An 18455-nucleotide genomic window follows, 5' to 3' on the forward strand; every position below is an offset into this window, starting at 1 on the left:
ATCTAGTCCCTGTTATCTAAATCAGCATCCAGAACCAGCTGTTTTAGTAAACAAATTGTGTGTATATATATATATATATATATATATATATATATATATATATATATTTATTATATATATATATATATATATATATATATATATATATATATATATATATATATATATATATATATATATATATATATATATATATATATATATATATAATATACTATAATTTTTATTAGGGGTGGGAGAAAAAAATTTATCCATCGATGCATCGTGATTCTTTCTCCAATGATTCTGGATTGATTTTGAGAATTTCAGCTTAGTTTTTATTCAGATGTGCAAAAAGCTGAGTGTGCTTAAGAAACACCCGGGTTCTGCTCGCTTCCATGTCCTCTCACACATACACCACTCGAACCTTCCGTAAAATAATCTTTCATAAGGTTCAGAAAGGTTGAAGCGAATTACAACATCTGCGGACTTCACTGCACAAAAAAGACGCACGCTTTGTTTGATGTTACACATGCAGTGCGCGGTCTCGCCCGTCAATATTTTCCTTACAAATGCTCTACAAAGGCATCATTTATGATGTTTGGAATGCAGTGGACTTATATATTTAAAATATGAAACTCATTTACAGAAGGCTGCTTTCAATTTCAAATGCTGACGCTTTGTTTGTGAAGAGTGCTCGCGTATGTGGCTGTGTGCGACTCCGTGTAAGTGCTTTAATGTACTTGCGTCTCAAAATGGTTTTATGACGCAAAATTAATGTAATGTAACACAGCCAGTTTTGTTTTAAGGGATTAAATGGACAGAACAAACTGCATTACTGCTTATATTTCAAAAGATATCCATGTGTGAATGCTTTAAAAAAAAAAAAATCGTGTAATTAATTAGATTTTTATATTATATATATAATATAAAAATCTAATTAATTACATGATGTGCTGATTAAATAATGTAATGTATTGCAGTTTAATCGCAGTTTAATCAGCTGAGAAATTACCCCAAAAGATAATTTAATTTAAAGTCATTATTTTGTTAAATTGTATTACTGAATATTTATTTCTTGTTTTAAATTAGCTTATTTTTGTGAAATTATATTATTACACTTTTTAATGAAATTCATAATGTTACTGAACTTAAAAAAATACAAGCCAATAAATAGAGTGAAACTTGAGCGTTGAGCTCTGAGGGGCAGGGCAGAGTATATTTTTGGCTCATATTTTCGCCTGCTTTTCTCTTTTCCGGCCAAAAAACAAAAATATCCGATAATATCTGATAATTGGCTGATAATTGTTTATATACTGTATATATAAAGACAAACATTTACAATGTAAATTTTGAAACAGCATAGTGTTTGCAAGCATAATATTGTGTTAAATGCATGCACTTTGAAATCATGCATTTGCTAATTAATTTGAAATCATGCATTTGCTAATTTTCATGTAGAGAGATTTTGTGGGGAAGATCTGTCAGCATGGACAGTCATTCATCATAACTTAGTATTTATTATTCAGTTCAAGTTCAGTCAGAGAAGCTGATTTTTCTTTATTTTGTAGTCGAGGTGCTGTCTCTTAATTTTTCTTTTTATTATACTTAGAATCAGATAGGTATACACCTAAATGTGGTATAAGTATGCATTTCATTTAGCCACAAAAATTGAATAGATCCTTGGACTTGCTTTGATTTGTCTTGGATTATGTGATGAAATTAATACTGTTTTACCACAGCTGCTTGCAAACCCTAACCTGAGGGCAGTTCCTCCCTGCCTTTCTTTGTCCAGTCCACTTCAAATACGATAAATGTCCACATCTCTAGTATTAAATATCATTGCTATTGGGATCCTGAGATTGAGAACACGTTCAGGTGTGGAAACATTCTAAATCATTTCCAGTGCCCTCTCTATGCACTGTTCCTGACTGTCTCGTATGATTTTTCATTGGCTCACTTCCTCTCTCAGAGCACATTAGCCAATTTCCTGCTGTTTTTAAAGCAATATTGACAGGTCTTTTGCTCTGTAATTATCCTGTGAGCTGTTTAGGTCAAGGCATGGGATGTTAACTTTGGCAGAAAAGAACCTGTCAGTCACCAAGGAAATGGATTCTGAGAATTTTTTTAATCTCACATACTTTGATATTTAGGTGATTGAGAGTTCCTTGTTCCCTTTCTCTTCTGTTCCCTTCAGTTATTTTGTTGGATTTTATTGCATTACCTTTTTGCTTTTTTTGCTTTATTGATTTTCACAACAAAGAAACAAACAAAAATTTAATACGTATTTATTCTATGAGCTTCGGTGGCTTAGTGTTGAGTATCTTTTGAATTTTATCGATTCCGATTCTGCTTATCAATTTCGAATCCTAGGTTTGATTCTAATAAGGTAAATAAAAAAACAAAGTCAAAATTTATAGATATCAAACATATTTCTTCTCTTTTTTTTAGAAACATTCTGTTGTTGTAACTGAATAACATGAACAAAAATCAGCAGCCTACAGAACATTTAGGCCTACAAGAGGAAATTTTGCCAATGGTTTTAACAAAAATATCACAGAAAAAAACAACTGGACTGATAAAATTTTTAAACATTAAATGGTTAAAGACCATCGGTTTATAAGTAAACAGTCAGTAATAAGAACAAACAGATAAATTAGCAATGGCATAAAAAAATACAAATGAACACATTTCAGGTACAGAAATTGAAATCAATAATAAAATAACTGCATAGTTTTCTTTTTATAAATAAAATATAGATTAATCCTCATTAAAGACACAGAAGATATTCAGTTATGATCAGTGAATGATTTTCTTTTGTTCTTTGACTAACATTAATGACAGGCGGCACGTTTATTAGGCTGCGGTCACTTTAAGACCGAACGCACGGATTCAAAATACTGTTACACATACACATCTGTTTACATTCACTTAAGACAAATCTGACTGTTTACGAGGATATTTTGATGCAATTTTGTGCATATTGGTCCATTCAAGCACAAGCAAATATGTAAGAAGTCAGTTCCGGCCCGGAACTATCTGTTCTGCAGTGGAAATATGCAGAAATGTTTGAGTACGGACACAGGCCAGGAACATGTACTGAAACAGTGGCTCTCTGTGGCCACGCTTCAGATGTGTTTAAAATGCGTGTGTGAATCACATTAAAATGCGAACACAGGAATTGTAAAGTGGAATCAATATGCAATTTTTTTTTGAATCCCTGGTTCTTGGAAATATAGTACCAGTTCTTGATACCCAACCCTACTGTTGTCCAGGGGCAGCGCCAGCCCCGAATGTTTTGAGTCAAGTCCCGAATCTTTCAGGTTTGAGGTTTCTTAAGTTCTGTCAAAATATCATTTTTCTAAACATATCTCTCTATTAAAATGTTAAACAGCTTTTCTACAGTACTATCCATACATACAGTGTTACCGGTAGCGCTTTCTTTCTCTTCTCTCCGACAGCTCCTTCACGCACACCGCAGTTGAACACAGCCACGCCTCTTGTCACTTACTCAGAGCAGCGGCAGGCCTCGGAACTCTCTTTTGGTCCAGTTGAAGGGTTTTTGTTGATATAACAGCTGATATAATAAATGTTCATTCATTGTTTCCCATTAATGACCCGGTGCCACCATTTCATAATGAACCAAAAATTTAAAACATGTAAATGGTCTTGCCAACGAACTAAAATCGAAACCGTGATATGGCTTTGTGCCTTTTATAAAAGAGCAAAATACAGTGATTAAGTATATATACAGTCTGTCTGCACTGCAAGTGCGCACATTTGCTCACGCGATCAGCTGGTGATATGGTGATCAAAATAAAAGCTCAAGGATTTTGGCTTATCTTAGAAATAAATACAAAAGTCTTATAATTTCTAATAAAAAGTGTAATTTATTTAGAGAGCTTTTTTTTTTTTTTTTTTATTACAATATATGGATATTAATCATATGAATAATTATATAGGCCTAAAACATTATTATATTATTATTTCATTGTAATGTTTGGCATCCTAAAACGATGTAGACACTATATCACAACTAAAAAGATGATACTACAGACTAAAAAAACTAAACCCTCTTTCATGTCAAGGTACAATGCTGTTTCTTTGGTCAATTTGCACACTGTACATGAGTTGTACAGAGGAGTTACAGTGTGCGCAACCACTCACATGAAAGCCCTGTTGAAGGAGAGAACTAAACAACTAAACGTCTGCTTACTCTTTAGGCCTGTGATATTAAGCTAATTTTATTTTTGAGTTTGATTTTGGCTTCCAAGGATCAGAAAGAAGATATCTGAGGTAAAACTATTTCGTCTAGCACACCTTCATTCTCTTCACAGCTGTGCGCGTTCCTTCCTCCCTAAACCCAAACTTAATGTTAGAATCAGCACAATTGGTGATTGTTGTAAAAAGCAGTCTTTACTGTTGCTAAATTGCATTAAATGTTTGATAATTATTATCTACATTTTAAAACGTTGAAAGCACAATAATCCTCGCAAGAGACGCTGTTCCTCAGGCTGAATTGTGTGTGTGTGCTCCAAAACGGATCGTAAATAGACAAACAAATTACACATTGGGCTTCAGGTGCACGTCCAAACTATCAAATACACACAAAAATATGTTAAAATGACCGGATTGGAGCGTTTTTAGCTACTTAAACGCAGTTTATATCGTAAGTGTACATGAACAGCTGGGAGAAAATCCGATGTGTGTTAATATCTATTGTCTTAAAGTGACAGCAGTCACCTTCTGACGATTGTGCCATCAGTGTTAATCAAAGAAAATGCAATGAGAAAATCACTCTTTAAGCTGTAATTAGATTTAATAAGCATCAATCTATTTATTTATACTGTGAAAACCATGCAGTGTTTTTTTTTTTTTCATTTGGTTACTTAGATTTGTTTTATAGGCTATATTACCTGAACACATGAACAAATGAAAGCACTTTATTTCATTTGTATCTTTGTTTTATTGTATTTGTCAGCTTGTTTCTTTGTACATGTTCAATGCTGGACGTTATATAATATAAAAGTACCGATAAGAATACTGTTAAAGTACCGGATTGATAAGCAGTATCGATAAGAGTAGTAATATCGTGAAAAACCTTAACGATACCCATCCCTACTGTTGTCCAGTTATAAATTGGTCATTGTGATGCATTTTGAAGCAAAGCTTTAAAAAAAAAAAAAACACAGGCTTTTTAGGACACATCAGTCTGGCATTACTTTTAAAAAATGTTTTTTAGATGTTGTCAAGGCTTCCATTAACACCCTTTTCCCTGAATCTACTAATAAAATAGTGTTACTACTAAGAAAAGTAATGGACATAAAGGACATAAAGGAATATCAACCATTAGAGAGTAGTTTTCCAATTACATAGTTTCAAAGATCCCTGATGACGTGATCCATGACGTACCATCATCGTTTTAGATTTGTTGCCACTTTCAATTACTGCTCCCAACTAGGGTTGTCTTGTCACTAACACATTCACCACATTCAGAAGGTCTTTTATTTATTTCATTTTGTCAAAATTGTTAAAACATTATTTTTTACAATAATGATTTAACATTATTAATGATCTGTATAAATGAATTCATAAGCATTGACAACTCTGTAAGGCTACATTAGTTACATTAAGCTACAGATGTAACTTTATGCATCACACTTTTTTACATTTACTTACAAACTGACTGTGTTTACTTGAATAGCGCACCTAGTTTCTTCAGTGTGCGTTAAAGATGCATTTTGGATTGCACTGTCCTTTGTGGCACACAAAGTGCCCTTTTCACTTTGAATGTGAGCAGCTGCTGCACATTGCAAAACAGCGCCCTAGTCGTAACGGTCATTTTACACATCCATTTTTAGTGTTATATTTTGGTGCAGTGCTATAATGTGTTGCAGTGTCAATGTTAAAGTCTCCTGAGAAACTTCAGACTGGAATTTAGTTTTGTGGAAAATGGTGTAGAATGTGTGATGAAGTTCATTATCAGTGTGGTTTTGTTGACTGAAAATGTTTTTGAAGTGCCAATAACTTTTAACCAGATTTCATAAAATATTCATGCCAGGTCATGCTCGTCTTAAGACTGAACATTTTCATTGAAAGAATGTAACCTTTGTAGAGAGTTTATGACTGAGCTTGAATAATCTTTGCCATTTTTAAACTGAAAAAATAATCACATACTCACTTGTTTACTCTCTAAAGTGGTTCTCATTTCTTGACTGTGCATGTCGCCTTTTGTGGGACACACAGCATTTATTAAATTTATATATGGAGATTGATTGCTCAAGGGCACTATAATTTGATGTATTTGTTTTATTAATTTGTAAAAGGCCTCCAGTAACGGATGTTAATCATTGTGCCTTTAGGAAGTTGGTTGACCGTTTTCCCAAGGTGAATGATAATGAGAAAAGCATTTTCATTTGCTGTTTTTAGTTGGCTTGCCAGATGAATCTACACATTAATGGATACAACAAGGAGGTAGATGTTTCACATCTTCCTGTTTTTCACATCAGCCAGTGCCTTATCTAGTTAATTTTTAGAAAATGCAGCTGTGGCACATCCTTCAATCTAAATGTTTGATTTGCTGACAGAAGAGTCAAAAGGTTAAAGTAAATTTTAAGCGATGCATCAATACAGCAACTTTGGCAGCCCCACTAGTGTAAGAACACAAATCAGAAGTGATAAGATCTATTACAGGCTCACAACTGCAGCTCATACTGGAGTCATGGGATGGATGGTGTTCTGCTTTGGCACTCTGGGTAATTAACTGATACTAGGATCTTATTTGCATGGATGGTTCTTGTATTCTAGGGATTAGTTTGTATATGCTTATTAAAATATTGCAGACTATGAACTACATGTTTTTTTCCAAGATACTGTCCTTTTTATTATTACTTTGCGTCCTGAAATTTTGAGCTCATGCTGTAAAAATGCTTAAGTCTGTATTCTGGGGCTTTGTACTACATTTCAACTTGTCTCTTCATTTATAAAAACACAAAGTTCTTATAATTGAAGTCTTTATCAGAAAAGGTGTATCAGGATAAACTATAAAAATGTTTTGTAGGATTTTTTATTTTTATTTTTATTTTTTCAAAAAAAAAAAATTGTTTCTGATTGTTGTTAAAGAAAGTCTGAAATCACAGCTTCATAGGATGAGTTGATCTGCTTTGTGGCGTTTATTCACCCTGAAGTTATGTATTTGAGTGCTTTTGTTGAACCGTGACATTGAGGTGATTCATAGGTGTAGAACCAATCAAAACTCTACAGGTAGAAAAAGGTTTTGAAGTTCTTCTCCTTTGAAGTTTCAGTGGTACCATGTCCTCTGTATGTCCTGTGATTCAGCAGGAAAATGCCACTTTACCATTTTTGTGGTCTTCAGGTAATATGAAGAAGTGTGTGGCTGCAGGTGTGTAAAGTTAACAAAAAAATATTTATTTTTAATTATTATTTTTTAAATTGTTCTGTTATTACTTATTAGCATGTACATTTGAGTGAAAAGTAAAAAAAAAAAAAAAAAAGTTTATGTTGTTAATTAAATAAAATATTAAGAGTTTGTTAAATTGGTAATAATTGGTCTGGCCCCTTTTTGTTTTAATAACAGCAATATTTATGGAGGTAAGGAAATCTGACTTTTTGTATTAAAGAGTTTGTATTTGATCAGTAGAAAGTATTTGTCCTGTATAGAAAGTGTCTGTCCTGTAAATATTTATTAAATTGTAAATTTGGTAAACATTAATCTAAGCCCTTCTGGGTCTTCTTGATCCCTGAATCTAAAACAAACTTTGGTTTAAACTGTGACAGAATGCATTACATCCCATTCTTCTTATGCAGGGCAGAAACAGATGTGTGTGGCTGCCTTGTTGTCGTTTTGTAAATGCTTTTGATACATGTGGCTCCCTCTCTTTTTCTTGGTTTTTCATTCTTCCTTTTCCACTAAATCATCTCGGCCCTTCTGTTAATAAACTCAACTGATTTCAGATCTTAAATGTTTAAAGCTTAAAGTTGCATTAGGCTGAACTTAAACCAAAGATTGCAATTAATAACCATGATGTATAATGATGGTAAATAGCTAACAGCATTTTATAACCCTAACCCAACTCTAACTCCAGATATACACTTTTCATAATAATATATTAATTTTAAAATGTAACAAAAACATGACAGTAATTTGAATGTAGCCTTTGTAAAAATATAAAGTAAAACATTAAGGCCCGGTTTCACAGACAGGGCTTAGCCTAAGCCAGGATTAGGCCTTAGTTCAATTAAGGCATTTAAGTAGCTTTTATAAACGTTCACTAGAAAAACACAATGAAAATTACATAATTTAAGATATGTCAGTGCAAGCTGCTTTCAGTTACAACAGCTCAAACATGCATTTTAGTCTAAGACTAGCTTAAGCCTTGTCTGTGAAACTGGGGGTATATGTGCAAAAAAAAAGTTCCAAGTTGAGTAACAGCAGCAGTATTGTTTAATCAACTAGTCGACTATCCTCACACATCCTTAATATGAAGGTACAAACTGTGTCTACAATTTATTTCAAGCATTTTAGAATACACCTTTTAAAAAGGAGAAAGTCAAAGTTCTATCTTATATGATTGCCTACCTCTTCCTATTTGTGTAATAATAAAAGTGAAGGTTAGCTTATTCAGCATCTGCCACATTAGCTATGGATTAATAATACTTTCAGTCTCTGGTATGTTTTTGTATATTGTTTTTGTATCATCAAAATTAAAGTCAGGGATGGCTGGGGGCTCAATTATGGTTTTTATAATAATGCTTTTTTTCCTTTCTTTCATTTCCCATGGTGTCCTGTGCAACCAATTCCCCCCGTGTCACTGCTTTCCCCTTTCCATCACTGCCTCCAGCTTCACAATTTCCTCACTTCCTACATGACAAATGGCTGGTTTATTGTGTCCCTCATGCTTTTCATCAGTAGAGAGCAGTTCTGTAATCATTTCTCAAGCAGAGTTGGGCCCAAAGCACCAGGGTGACAGTGACAGGGCCTTGTGTCTTGACTTAAGTTATCGTCACTACTAGTGTCTCACAATTCAGCTCATGCCTGCAGAATCACAATATTTCTGAGTGAAGAGAATGTGCCTTCAGAAGACACCTCATAGTGTCAACTGTGTCTATACCTTGTCAAGATGTTGATTTTGACGACATCAGTCTTTAAAATATTATACTATTACGTTGTGCAAATATCATGTAACATCATGCTTGTGTCTAGGAACATTTTTGGTCCGTTTCTCCAGTTAGCCTTTTGTATGCAGGCTATGTAGAATAATAAAATGTGGCCATTTTCCAGTTTGTGTCAAAATGCTAAAAATTCTGCCATATTATGAATTAATCTGAATGTAGATATCTCCCCGTTGAGAGGGAACCATAGATTGTATTGATTTATTCCTAATTGCTTTCTCAGATTTCCTACAACATCTTCAATACAATAAAACCTCTGAGGTTTTAGAGCAGAGTACCATTAAAACAAACATATTATAAACACATTATGCCTGGGAAAGATTTTTAACGTAACACAAAAATGTTTTACACCACGCAGCCATGTTTATATTAATGTATTTGACAGAGTGCAAGTCATTTATTATATTGCTTGTAATGGCATTCTTCCAACCCACAATGTTTTGTAATAGACCTTGTAAGACACTCGTACTGATAAACTGGTCCATGCTGAATCCTTACAGATTTGTTTTTTTTAATATTACATATTAAATATTAAGTTTTTTGTTTCTGTCTTTTACTTCAGCTCCATCTCAGATGTTTTCTGTTGAAGACATGGCAGCAGATACTCAAGTAAGTAGCTCTTTACATACAACAAATACAAAATCTTAAATCAAAAATTTGTGCACATCATAAACAGTTCTATTGCTTTATTTTAATTGTGTTTTTATTCCCTTTGATTCATTTTGTTCAGATGATGCACATTCCTTTTCTTATTGTGCATGATTCATTATTACATGATAACTCCCAATATTTACATAAATTTGTTTTTCATAATGTAAGATGTAATGTAAAATATCCCCCCTTGGATATTTTTGGACAGACACTACCATTCAAAAGTTTGAGGTCAGAACATTTTTGTTTTTTATTTGATCAAAAGTTACTGTGAATCCTTTTATGTTGTTACATTTTTATTACAATATTGTTACAAATATTTATAATATTTCAATTAAATGCGGTTTGTTTTCTTTCTATACTCTTTTCTTTACTAATCCCGGAAAACGATCATGTGAATCATGTGACACTGACGACAGGAGTAATGATCCTGAAAATTCAGGCTTGCCATCACAGGAATAAATTACATTTTAAAATATATTAAAATATAAAAACAGGTTTTTATCATTTTATGTCATATCATTGCCATATCATTGTTTTTATCATACCAACCATACCAACCCAAAACCTTTGGACGGTAGTGTAGGCTGGTCTGTTGGTTAATGTTAACGATGCAGGATATCATGTCTCTTTTTCATGTTGAATATATTCTGCACTGGCTGTAGTCTCAGACACTTAATTTCAGTAATCCAGTGCTGATTTTCCCATGTTAATTTTTTGCTACTTTCAGCAATAAATATGCGGTCTATTCTTTGACAGGATGTTGTCCCGCAAAAATCCCTGCATCTACAGTCATCAAATAAAGGCTTAGAGTCTAGCTAGTTGTTGTTGGCTTGGGTTGTATCTCTCTAGTTTCAGCACATCTGGAGTGTGTAAGGCCTTCTTTCAGCAAGGGATTGCTCTTCTTTGATTGAGGAGTGCCCCCCCACTATGAGCCACTCACTGGGGGATAACAGTTTCAGGCAGTAGCTGCTCTCTTTCTAGTTCAGTTCTGTTTAGAGACAACACACTCCCACCCATTACCCACAAGCCCGTCTTGAGGATCCACCTCAGATCTTTTTATAAATGTGCTATGGAAAAATGTTTTTGTGGGAAAGTGTTATGTCAGACATGAGATTAAGGCTAGATGGCTTGTCAGGACGTCTGTTGCAGGACGTCAGTAACATTTTAAACAATATCTCAATGAACACAAAAACAATTTCCAAAATGTTGACACAACTAAGTTTAATATAACATCTGTTTAACTTGTAAGTAAGGTTAATAATATAACTTAGATTACACATTTTTCAGTTTTACTCAAATTAGGGTGATGCAAAAATGAGTACACCCCACAACAAAAACTACTACATCTAATGTCACCGATTTTCTTCAACCTTTCTCATCAGAAGACGCTCCTGTCGAGGTGTTAACTTCTGTGGATGACCTGGATGTCTCTGTGAGATGGTTGCAGTTCCATCTTTTTTAAATTTTTGCTACAGTATTCTGACTGATCTGCTAATCAAGTAAAGCTGCTAAAGTAAAGCTTTGCTGATCTTTTTTGTAGCCTTCACCTTTCTGGTGTAAAGAAATTATTTTCTTTCTCAGGTCTTGTGACATTTCTCTTCCATGTGGTGCCATTGCTGACAGCATGAAATGGGAAGCAGTTTTAACACCCTTTAATAATCACCTGTCTGCTGGAAACCTGTGTAATGAATAATTAGACTCACCTGTGGTTGAATTCTTGTTAAATTAGACATCTGTAGTCTAAAATTTAGCTTTGCTCCAGAGACTTTCAGTGGGGTGTTCTCAGTTTTGCATCACCCTAATTTGAGTAAAACTGACTATTTTGTTCTCTAAGTTTTATTATTAAGCTTACTTTCATGTTATAAGTTAAACAGATGGTTATATATAACTTAGTCTTGTCAACATTTTGGAAATTGTTTTTGTGTTCATTGAGATATTGTTTAAAATGTTACTTTTCAAAGGGGTGTGTTACGCTGAGCACTGTGTGTGTGTGTGTATATATATATATATATATTTTTTTTTTTTTTTTTGGCACATAGAAGTTTTGGCCAGAATTGTCCAGATGGTGAAATTGCACTGTTTTTACAGCTTTTGTATGTTCCTGGATAGTGGAGATCACTGATACTTTTTTTTTTTTTTTTTCTTACAGGGAAAGAGCATTTGAAAGGCTTATATCAACCAACAGACCCACTTACCTGCATGCTTACTAACAATAACCCACCCAACCACGTTTAGCCACTTAAAACTTAAAATGACTAACATAAGCAATAGCAGAAATGGTGCATGATTAATGTTCCAGTTTTTCTTTCAGAAATGTTTGTTTTAGCCAAAACTGAACTGTCATCATACTCATAAACCGAATTATTACCACATCTGAGGTAGGCAAGAGCTGAATCCCAATTTACATACTTCTGCTAAGTACGAAAAGTGTGTTGCACTAGTGATAATAAAATACTTTATTAATTGCATTTGAGAACCACCCAAACCAGTTGTCTAATATGTGGCCAATATGACCCCAAAATGCATGCTTAGAAATACTCAAAATGCACCTTTGAAATACTGTTTTCATATACTGAGATTTAGGACATTGTAGTCCTAATTAGTAGTTGACCTAAACAGATTTGTTAATGTTTAATGCAGTTATTGAGACAGTATGATTTATTTTACATGCTATTCAACAAAAAAATTGACAGCAGAAAAAATATATTTCCTCAAAGTTTTAAGGTAGATTTTTGAAACAATACAAGAGGGAATGTCAAAATGCCTGATTTATTGGCTGTTATATCAATATATAACTGGATGATCCTCAATCATAATTTATAAATTGTAACCTGTAGCATATTGTTACAGTAAGGGCCTAATTTTCTTCAATCAGAATTTAAGAATCTAGCTTAAACTTTGAAGCTAAGATGAGGTTGAGAGTTGAAGTTCTCAGCTGTTTGTTTTCTCTCAGAAGTGAAATGTTATCTCATAGCTGTTTCTTACAGCCTGTTCCCAAACACAGGAATGTTGAAAGATTTTATGCGTTTCCAGAATAGATCGTCCTTTTAACGCCCTCGTCATTGTTTATGAAATGCAGAAAATCCCTCTACTCAATCTCTGTTTGGTTAAACCTTCATCAAGACATACGGCTGCCTTTGTGTCCCAGGCGATGTCATTCGTTCTTCTTTTGAACTGGCTGCTTTGGGAGCCGTAAGCAAGCGCTCAGTGTCACTCACTGTTTCTTGAGCGCTTTGTGTGATTCATGAACCAGGAGACTGAAAGGACTGATTTGTTTGTGTTTTTCTCATTAAGCATATGGATCAAATAATTCTTATGAATAAAATATTTCTTCTATGGCTCTCAGAAGGCTTATCTGCAGGCCCAGCTCCTGCTTAATTGATATACAATAAATCTCTTTGCAAAGGCATAAAGAAGGGAGGAAGCTGGTTTATTTAAGTAGCATCAAATCCCACACACATTCTCCTTTCAGCATACGACTGAGGCAATTTCCATAACTCAGAGGGTCTTCAACCTCTTTTTCAGGTGAAATTTTAAACAAAAACTATAATAATACTTCAATGAAAAGTGTCAATCCCTGAAAAGTACTGAATTTTGCTCTTTCGCATCTTTTTTGCACGTGAACGGTCAAAAACCCTTTGCTTTGGCGAGTAAAGTACAGTTGGGTGAACATAAACAGTTTGGAGAATATCAGATGTGCCTATATCAGTGTATAGGATCTGTGTATTGTTAGAGAAATGCTTAATGCATTAAAATGTAACTAAATTAGATTTAAAATCTTATGTTATTTAGTCGACTAAAACTAGACTAAAATATGACTAAAACTAAATGGCATTTTAGTCAAAAGACTATGACTAAAATTGAATCAAAATTTGCTGTCAAAATTAACGCTGTATAAAACTGAGTGTTGCATTTTTCAGGGATGCATTAAATTGAAATAGATACAGTAAGACTTTTTACATGGTTACAAAAATGTATTAAGCAACACATCTGTTTTCAACTGTGCTAATAAAAACCAGTTTCTTTCACCAAATCATAAAGAATGATTTCTGAAAGATCCTGTGAAGCTGAAGACTGGAGTTATGTTGGAAATTCACCTTTGCCGTCACAGGAATAAATTACAATTCAAAATGTATTCAAATAGAAAACAGTTATTTTAAATTGAAATAATATTTCACAATACTGTATCACAGCTTTTATTGAAAAATCTTACTGACCCCAAACTTTTGAACAGTAGTGCATGTTAAGCCATTACTGCTTTATGAATAATAAAAATTTATCACAACTTTGGCTTCTTAACTTAAGCTTTGGTTTAGTTTAATACAATTATTTCAACATAACTTATCTCTCCTGCAGTACTTTCTTTTACTTTGACTTTCATTAGTACCAGAATTTAGTTTTTAAGGTGCTTTGTTTCAATTTAAGTTTGTTTAGTCTAGGACAAGAGCAACAGTTTTTTGTCATTGAAAAACCCTCTTCATGTGAAAGTCTCCATATGTATAGCTGTGGGGTGTTTAAAGGTCTGTCTCTTTCTCAATCGCCCACTTTTTGCGCTTTACATCTCAGGATATAAAAATCTTGTTTAACATGCAACCTTGTACCATAACTTTTTGCCATTATTCACTTACAGAAAACAACTTTGTAGACACATGCAACATTCACCCTCATTTATTTATTTGTTTATTAGTTTGCATCATATTGACTGTTTCTGTCCCTTACTGAGTGACATTTCCCAGAAAAAGCAATGGCTGAGATGTTTGTGTGCACATTGTCTAAACTTGCAGTACCCTTTTGACAGTGAAGGTCCTTGACACGTGTTGGCTTGTGTTCAAGCTATGAAGCCATCTTAAAGCTCCTCCATTTCAGATGAGACGAATCAATTAGTTCCGTTTGTTAAGAGCTGATCTGGAAGATATTAGGATCGTTGGATGTTTGGATAAGCCTTTGCAAATGTCGTCCTAGTAATCCAGAGTCATAAACCAGAACTTGCAAAGGAACCATTGCATTTTTCTCGTTCTTTGCTAGTTTAAGCTTATTCTGAGGGTTGCCTTTTGGCATCTATAGCCTGAGTGTAATGAAAACATCTGCTTAACCCTCGTAGTTCCTTACACAATCCCTTGGTCATGAGAGGTTTGCTGCATCTGTCATTAAGCACTAGATATCTTTACCAGTTTGAATTCAGTCAATAGTCATCATCTCTGAATGATTGCTTCACCTTTGCACCTTTTTCAATTTATCATTCAAATTTTGTATTTGAGTACATTTGAGTAGTAGTAAGGGAACAAGCCAAAGGCACGCAAGCCAAAATTCGGGTTCAAATTCAGGGCGCTGCCCACAATTTGACTACCTTTTTACGTTTCTAATGCAGGATGCATTTGTTACTGTCTAAGGGTATGTTTACATGAAAACGCTATGCTTAAAACGGAGAAGTTTTTCTTTTGAGTTTTCCTTGTACAGACGACACCGTTGTCAAAACGATCCCCATTCATACAAATCCGTGAAAACAACTGAAAACGCTTTATTCTGCTGGCAGGCCATTAGATGGCGATGAAACACTATAGACTTGTAATGCTCATGTGCATGACATCATCGTTTTCACAGATTTGCATTTTTGTTGTTTCCACAGACCATTTTCAAAAACTTGCACTTTGAAAAGTTTGCATTTCAAACCACCAAAACGCCATTGTCATGTAAATTAACAGCCAAAACTCATAAGTTTTATCTTTTTAGTTGAAAACGGTGTTGTGTAAACAGCCCCTAAGGCATTATTGACATAAGAATAATTTATATACAGCCATAATATATTTATAACAGCCATTAAAATAATAATTTATATACAGATTTATATACATGTATGCTTTCATTTTATGTAATAATTTTGTGATTTTAATGTGGGAGGTGCAAGGACACATTTAGATGAGCTTTAGCTTCACTTTTGGTTGAAACAAATTTTTTTGTTGTTGTTGTTTTGTGATAGCATATGTTGCACATTGTTTGCGTTTCATTTTGAAATAGTTTCAGCATTCAATAGTTTGGCTAAAGGAAGAAATTATGTTTGGACAAGAAAGTGTAGATTCTGGTATGTTTTGGATTTCACTTTTACTCCACTTTTGGATTTCACTTTTTAAGTGCCCCTCAAAAATCCTTTGTTCTGTTGTAGGGGAAAAAGGAATAGGATATTGTGCAGACAAGACATGATCTTAACCAGAATGGACAAAGAGAAATTGGCAAAGAAACTTAATTTTCAATAACTGAGACACTGTACATAGTGACTTAAAAGCGAATGCAGATGAGTCCTTCTAAATGATAAAAGTATGTCCTTGAGAAGCAGTGGAATTACCAGTCCTTAGAAATAGTGGTCATACTGTTACTTCATCCAAGATTTTGTTTGTGGAAAGGCATTTGTCTGCAGAGTCAGAAGGAGCTTTCTGACTATCAGGCCTTATGGCAACTGCAGTCAGTGATGTACAGGGTCCAAAACACTTGCCATCCACTAGAATATTAGAACTAGAACATTCTTGGACATCCTTTAATATAATATAATATAATATAATATAATATAATATAATATAATATAATATAATATAATATAATATAATATAATATAATATAATATAATATAATATAATATAATGTATCAGGGATGAGCTTTAAAGGAACACTCCACTTTTTTAAAAATAGGCTCATTTTCCAACTCCCCTAGAGTTGAGTTGAGTTTTACCATTTTCAAATCCATTCAGCTGATCTCCGGGTCTGGCGATACCATTTTTAGCATAGCTTAGCATAGTTCATTGAATCTGATGTGACCAATAGCATCTTGCTCAAAAAAAAATGACCAAAGAGTTTTGATGCTAAAAGTGGTACCGCCAGACCTGGAGATCGGCTTCAAAAACGGTAAAACTCAACTGCTTAACTCTAGGGGAGTTGGAAAATGAGCCTATTTTCAAAAAAAAAAGTGGTGTTCCTTTAATGAATGCAGTCAACAACACTACAGTTTGTGCAAAAATTGCAGATTTTATGAAATTGTGTTCCAGCCATGCTATATTGTACAAATGATGTTACTTTATGCAAATCATAATTTTAGGGAATTATATGCTTTTTGGTGCGTGCAGAATGTATTATAAACAATTTTATTTAGACATCTTATTGAACTGCAGACAGCTTACTCAGTGTTAATGTGTTCATTTTTTAGCAGAATCGTGATTTTCTCAGTTTCATCACCCTATGCAAAAAGCTGTCAAGCAGAAATGGAGAGACAGAAGTGCTGTCTGGATGATTTTAGAAAAAAATTACAAAAAGGTTGTGGCGTGGGTGTAATTTGGTGTGTATTATGGGGGCACTGAACACAAATTGAAGACAAAGTGGCTAAATTAACAAGGGGCTCACTGAATAATTGTCTTAGTGTGAGCTCTAGAGAGGAAACGGCTTTAGTTGCAGATTTTATTTCAATTTTTTCTCTAATTTTATTTCTATCTTCAGGCTCTGCCATCTCTGTGGATACCATGCTGCTGCTCTAATGTCTTTAGTTATCTATCATCATTAGTCTTATTGCTGTAGTTTTCCCCCAACATGCATGTTTTAAAAATGAAAGTGAAAAGGCTTCCATTGAGGAAAAAATGGATTTAATTTGTGTAATGTCATGACATGCAACTTTTTACGGTCTGCAATAATGATTATGCAATAAACGTCTTTTCAGGAGGGAGATCAGTATCTCAGCTGTTTTGTAACACTCGTTTTTGTTCAGTTCTCTCTTTCTGCTCAATTTAACCTGTGCTTTGCTATAGTGCCAAGTGGGCCCTTTTCAACCATGTGAATTTCTCTCTCTAGACACGGTGAGCAAGTTCTCCTGTCCAGAAGTCCAGAGCAGCCTGTTACAGTGCATGGTCTTCATTCCCATGGGAACACGTTTGAAGACCCAGTGAAGAAATGTTCCCAATTCATTATGTAACCAAAAAGTATCAGTTTCAAGTTTTTTTTTTTTTTTTTAAGCTGAATGTGTGGACTAAATTTATTGATTGCCAACATGTCATGTACAGTAGTCTATTTTTTTTTTTTTAATAATTTCTTCATATTCCAATTAAACAAACAACAAAAATCAACTGAATCAACAGAAATGTTGTATGTAATTCATCAATTCATTTGGAACTCATTATATAATGGAAAACTAAGAATGTCTGTCTCTCTGGAGAAATACCTGAAAAAATTTGTTAGAATTTCCATTCATACATTGTAGTTGATGCTGGAATCCCCAGAAGTGTGCGGTTTGAAATCTGCCATTTTTTTCTCCTGACTCTGAGTGGATAATTACTTTTTGAGCTGGAAGAAAAGGATGTCAGGAGCAACAATCCTTTGGCACAGATAGGATGCAAATAGGTCTATTTCTCTAAATAGGTCTTTTTTTTATTTTTATATATATATATATATATATATATATATATATATATATATATATATATATATATATATATATATATATATATATATATATATATAAAGAAAACTACAAAAAAAATCTAATAATAAACATTATTAAATATGTGCTTTTTTGTAGAATACCCAGAATATATTTTTGATCTCAACCTGACTAGCTGAAGTTGTTAGCTATACTCATTAATAGACAAGGAACTTCC

At 33.7% G+C, this 18455-nt stretch overlaps 1 protein-coding gene across 4 annotated transcripts in view; it reads left to right on the forward strand.

Annotated features, from left to right (window-relative positions):
• rad18 (RAD18 E3 ubiquitin protein ligase) overlaps window positions 1-18184 on the forward strand; it is a 39352-nt gene extending 21168 nt beyond the window's left edge. For 2 of the 4 annotated variants that reach the window (XM_067373895.1, XM_067373898.1), the window contains exons 12-13: window positions 9734-9780; window positions 17653-18184. In XM_067373895.1, coding sequence (XP_067229996.1) covers window positions 9734-9758 — 25 coding nt within the window. In that variant the 3' untranslated portion in view covers window positions 9759-9780; window positions 17653-18184. Of the gene's footprint in view, window positions 1-9733; window positions 9781-9990; window positions 10026-11207; window positions 11239-17652 lie in introns of those variants that run through there. The other 2 variants (XM_067373896.1, XM_067373897.1) reach the window with 2 other exon arrangements.
• The last annotated feature ends 271 nt before the right edge of the window (window positions 18185-18455 follow it).

This window comes from Chanodichthys erythropterus, chromosome 21 (genome assembly GCF_024489055.1).
Source record: "Chanodichthys erythropterus isolate Z2021 chromosome 21, ASM2448905v1, whole genome shotgun sequence".
Taxonomy (NCBI): domain Eukaryota; kingdom Metazoa; phylum Chordata; class Actinopteri; order Cypriniformes; family Xenocyprididae; genus Chanodichthys; species Chanodichthys erythropterus.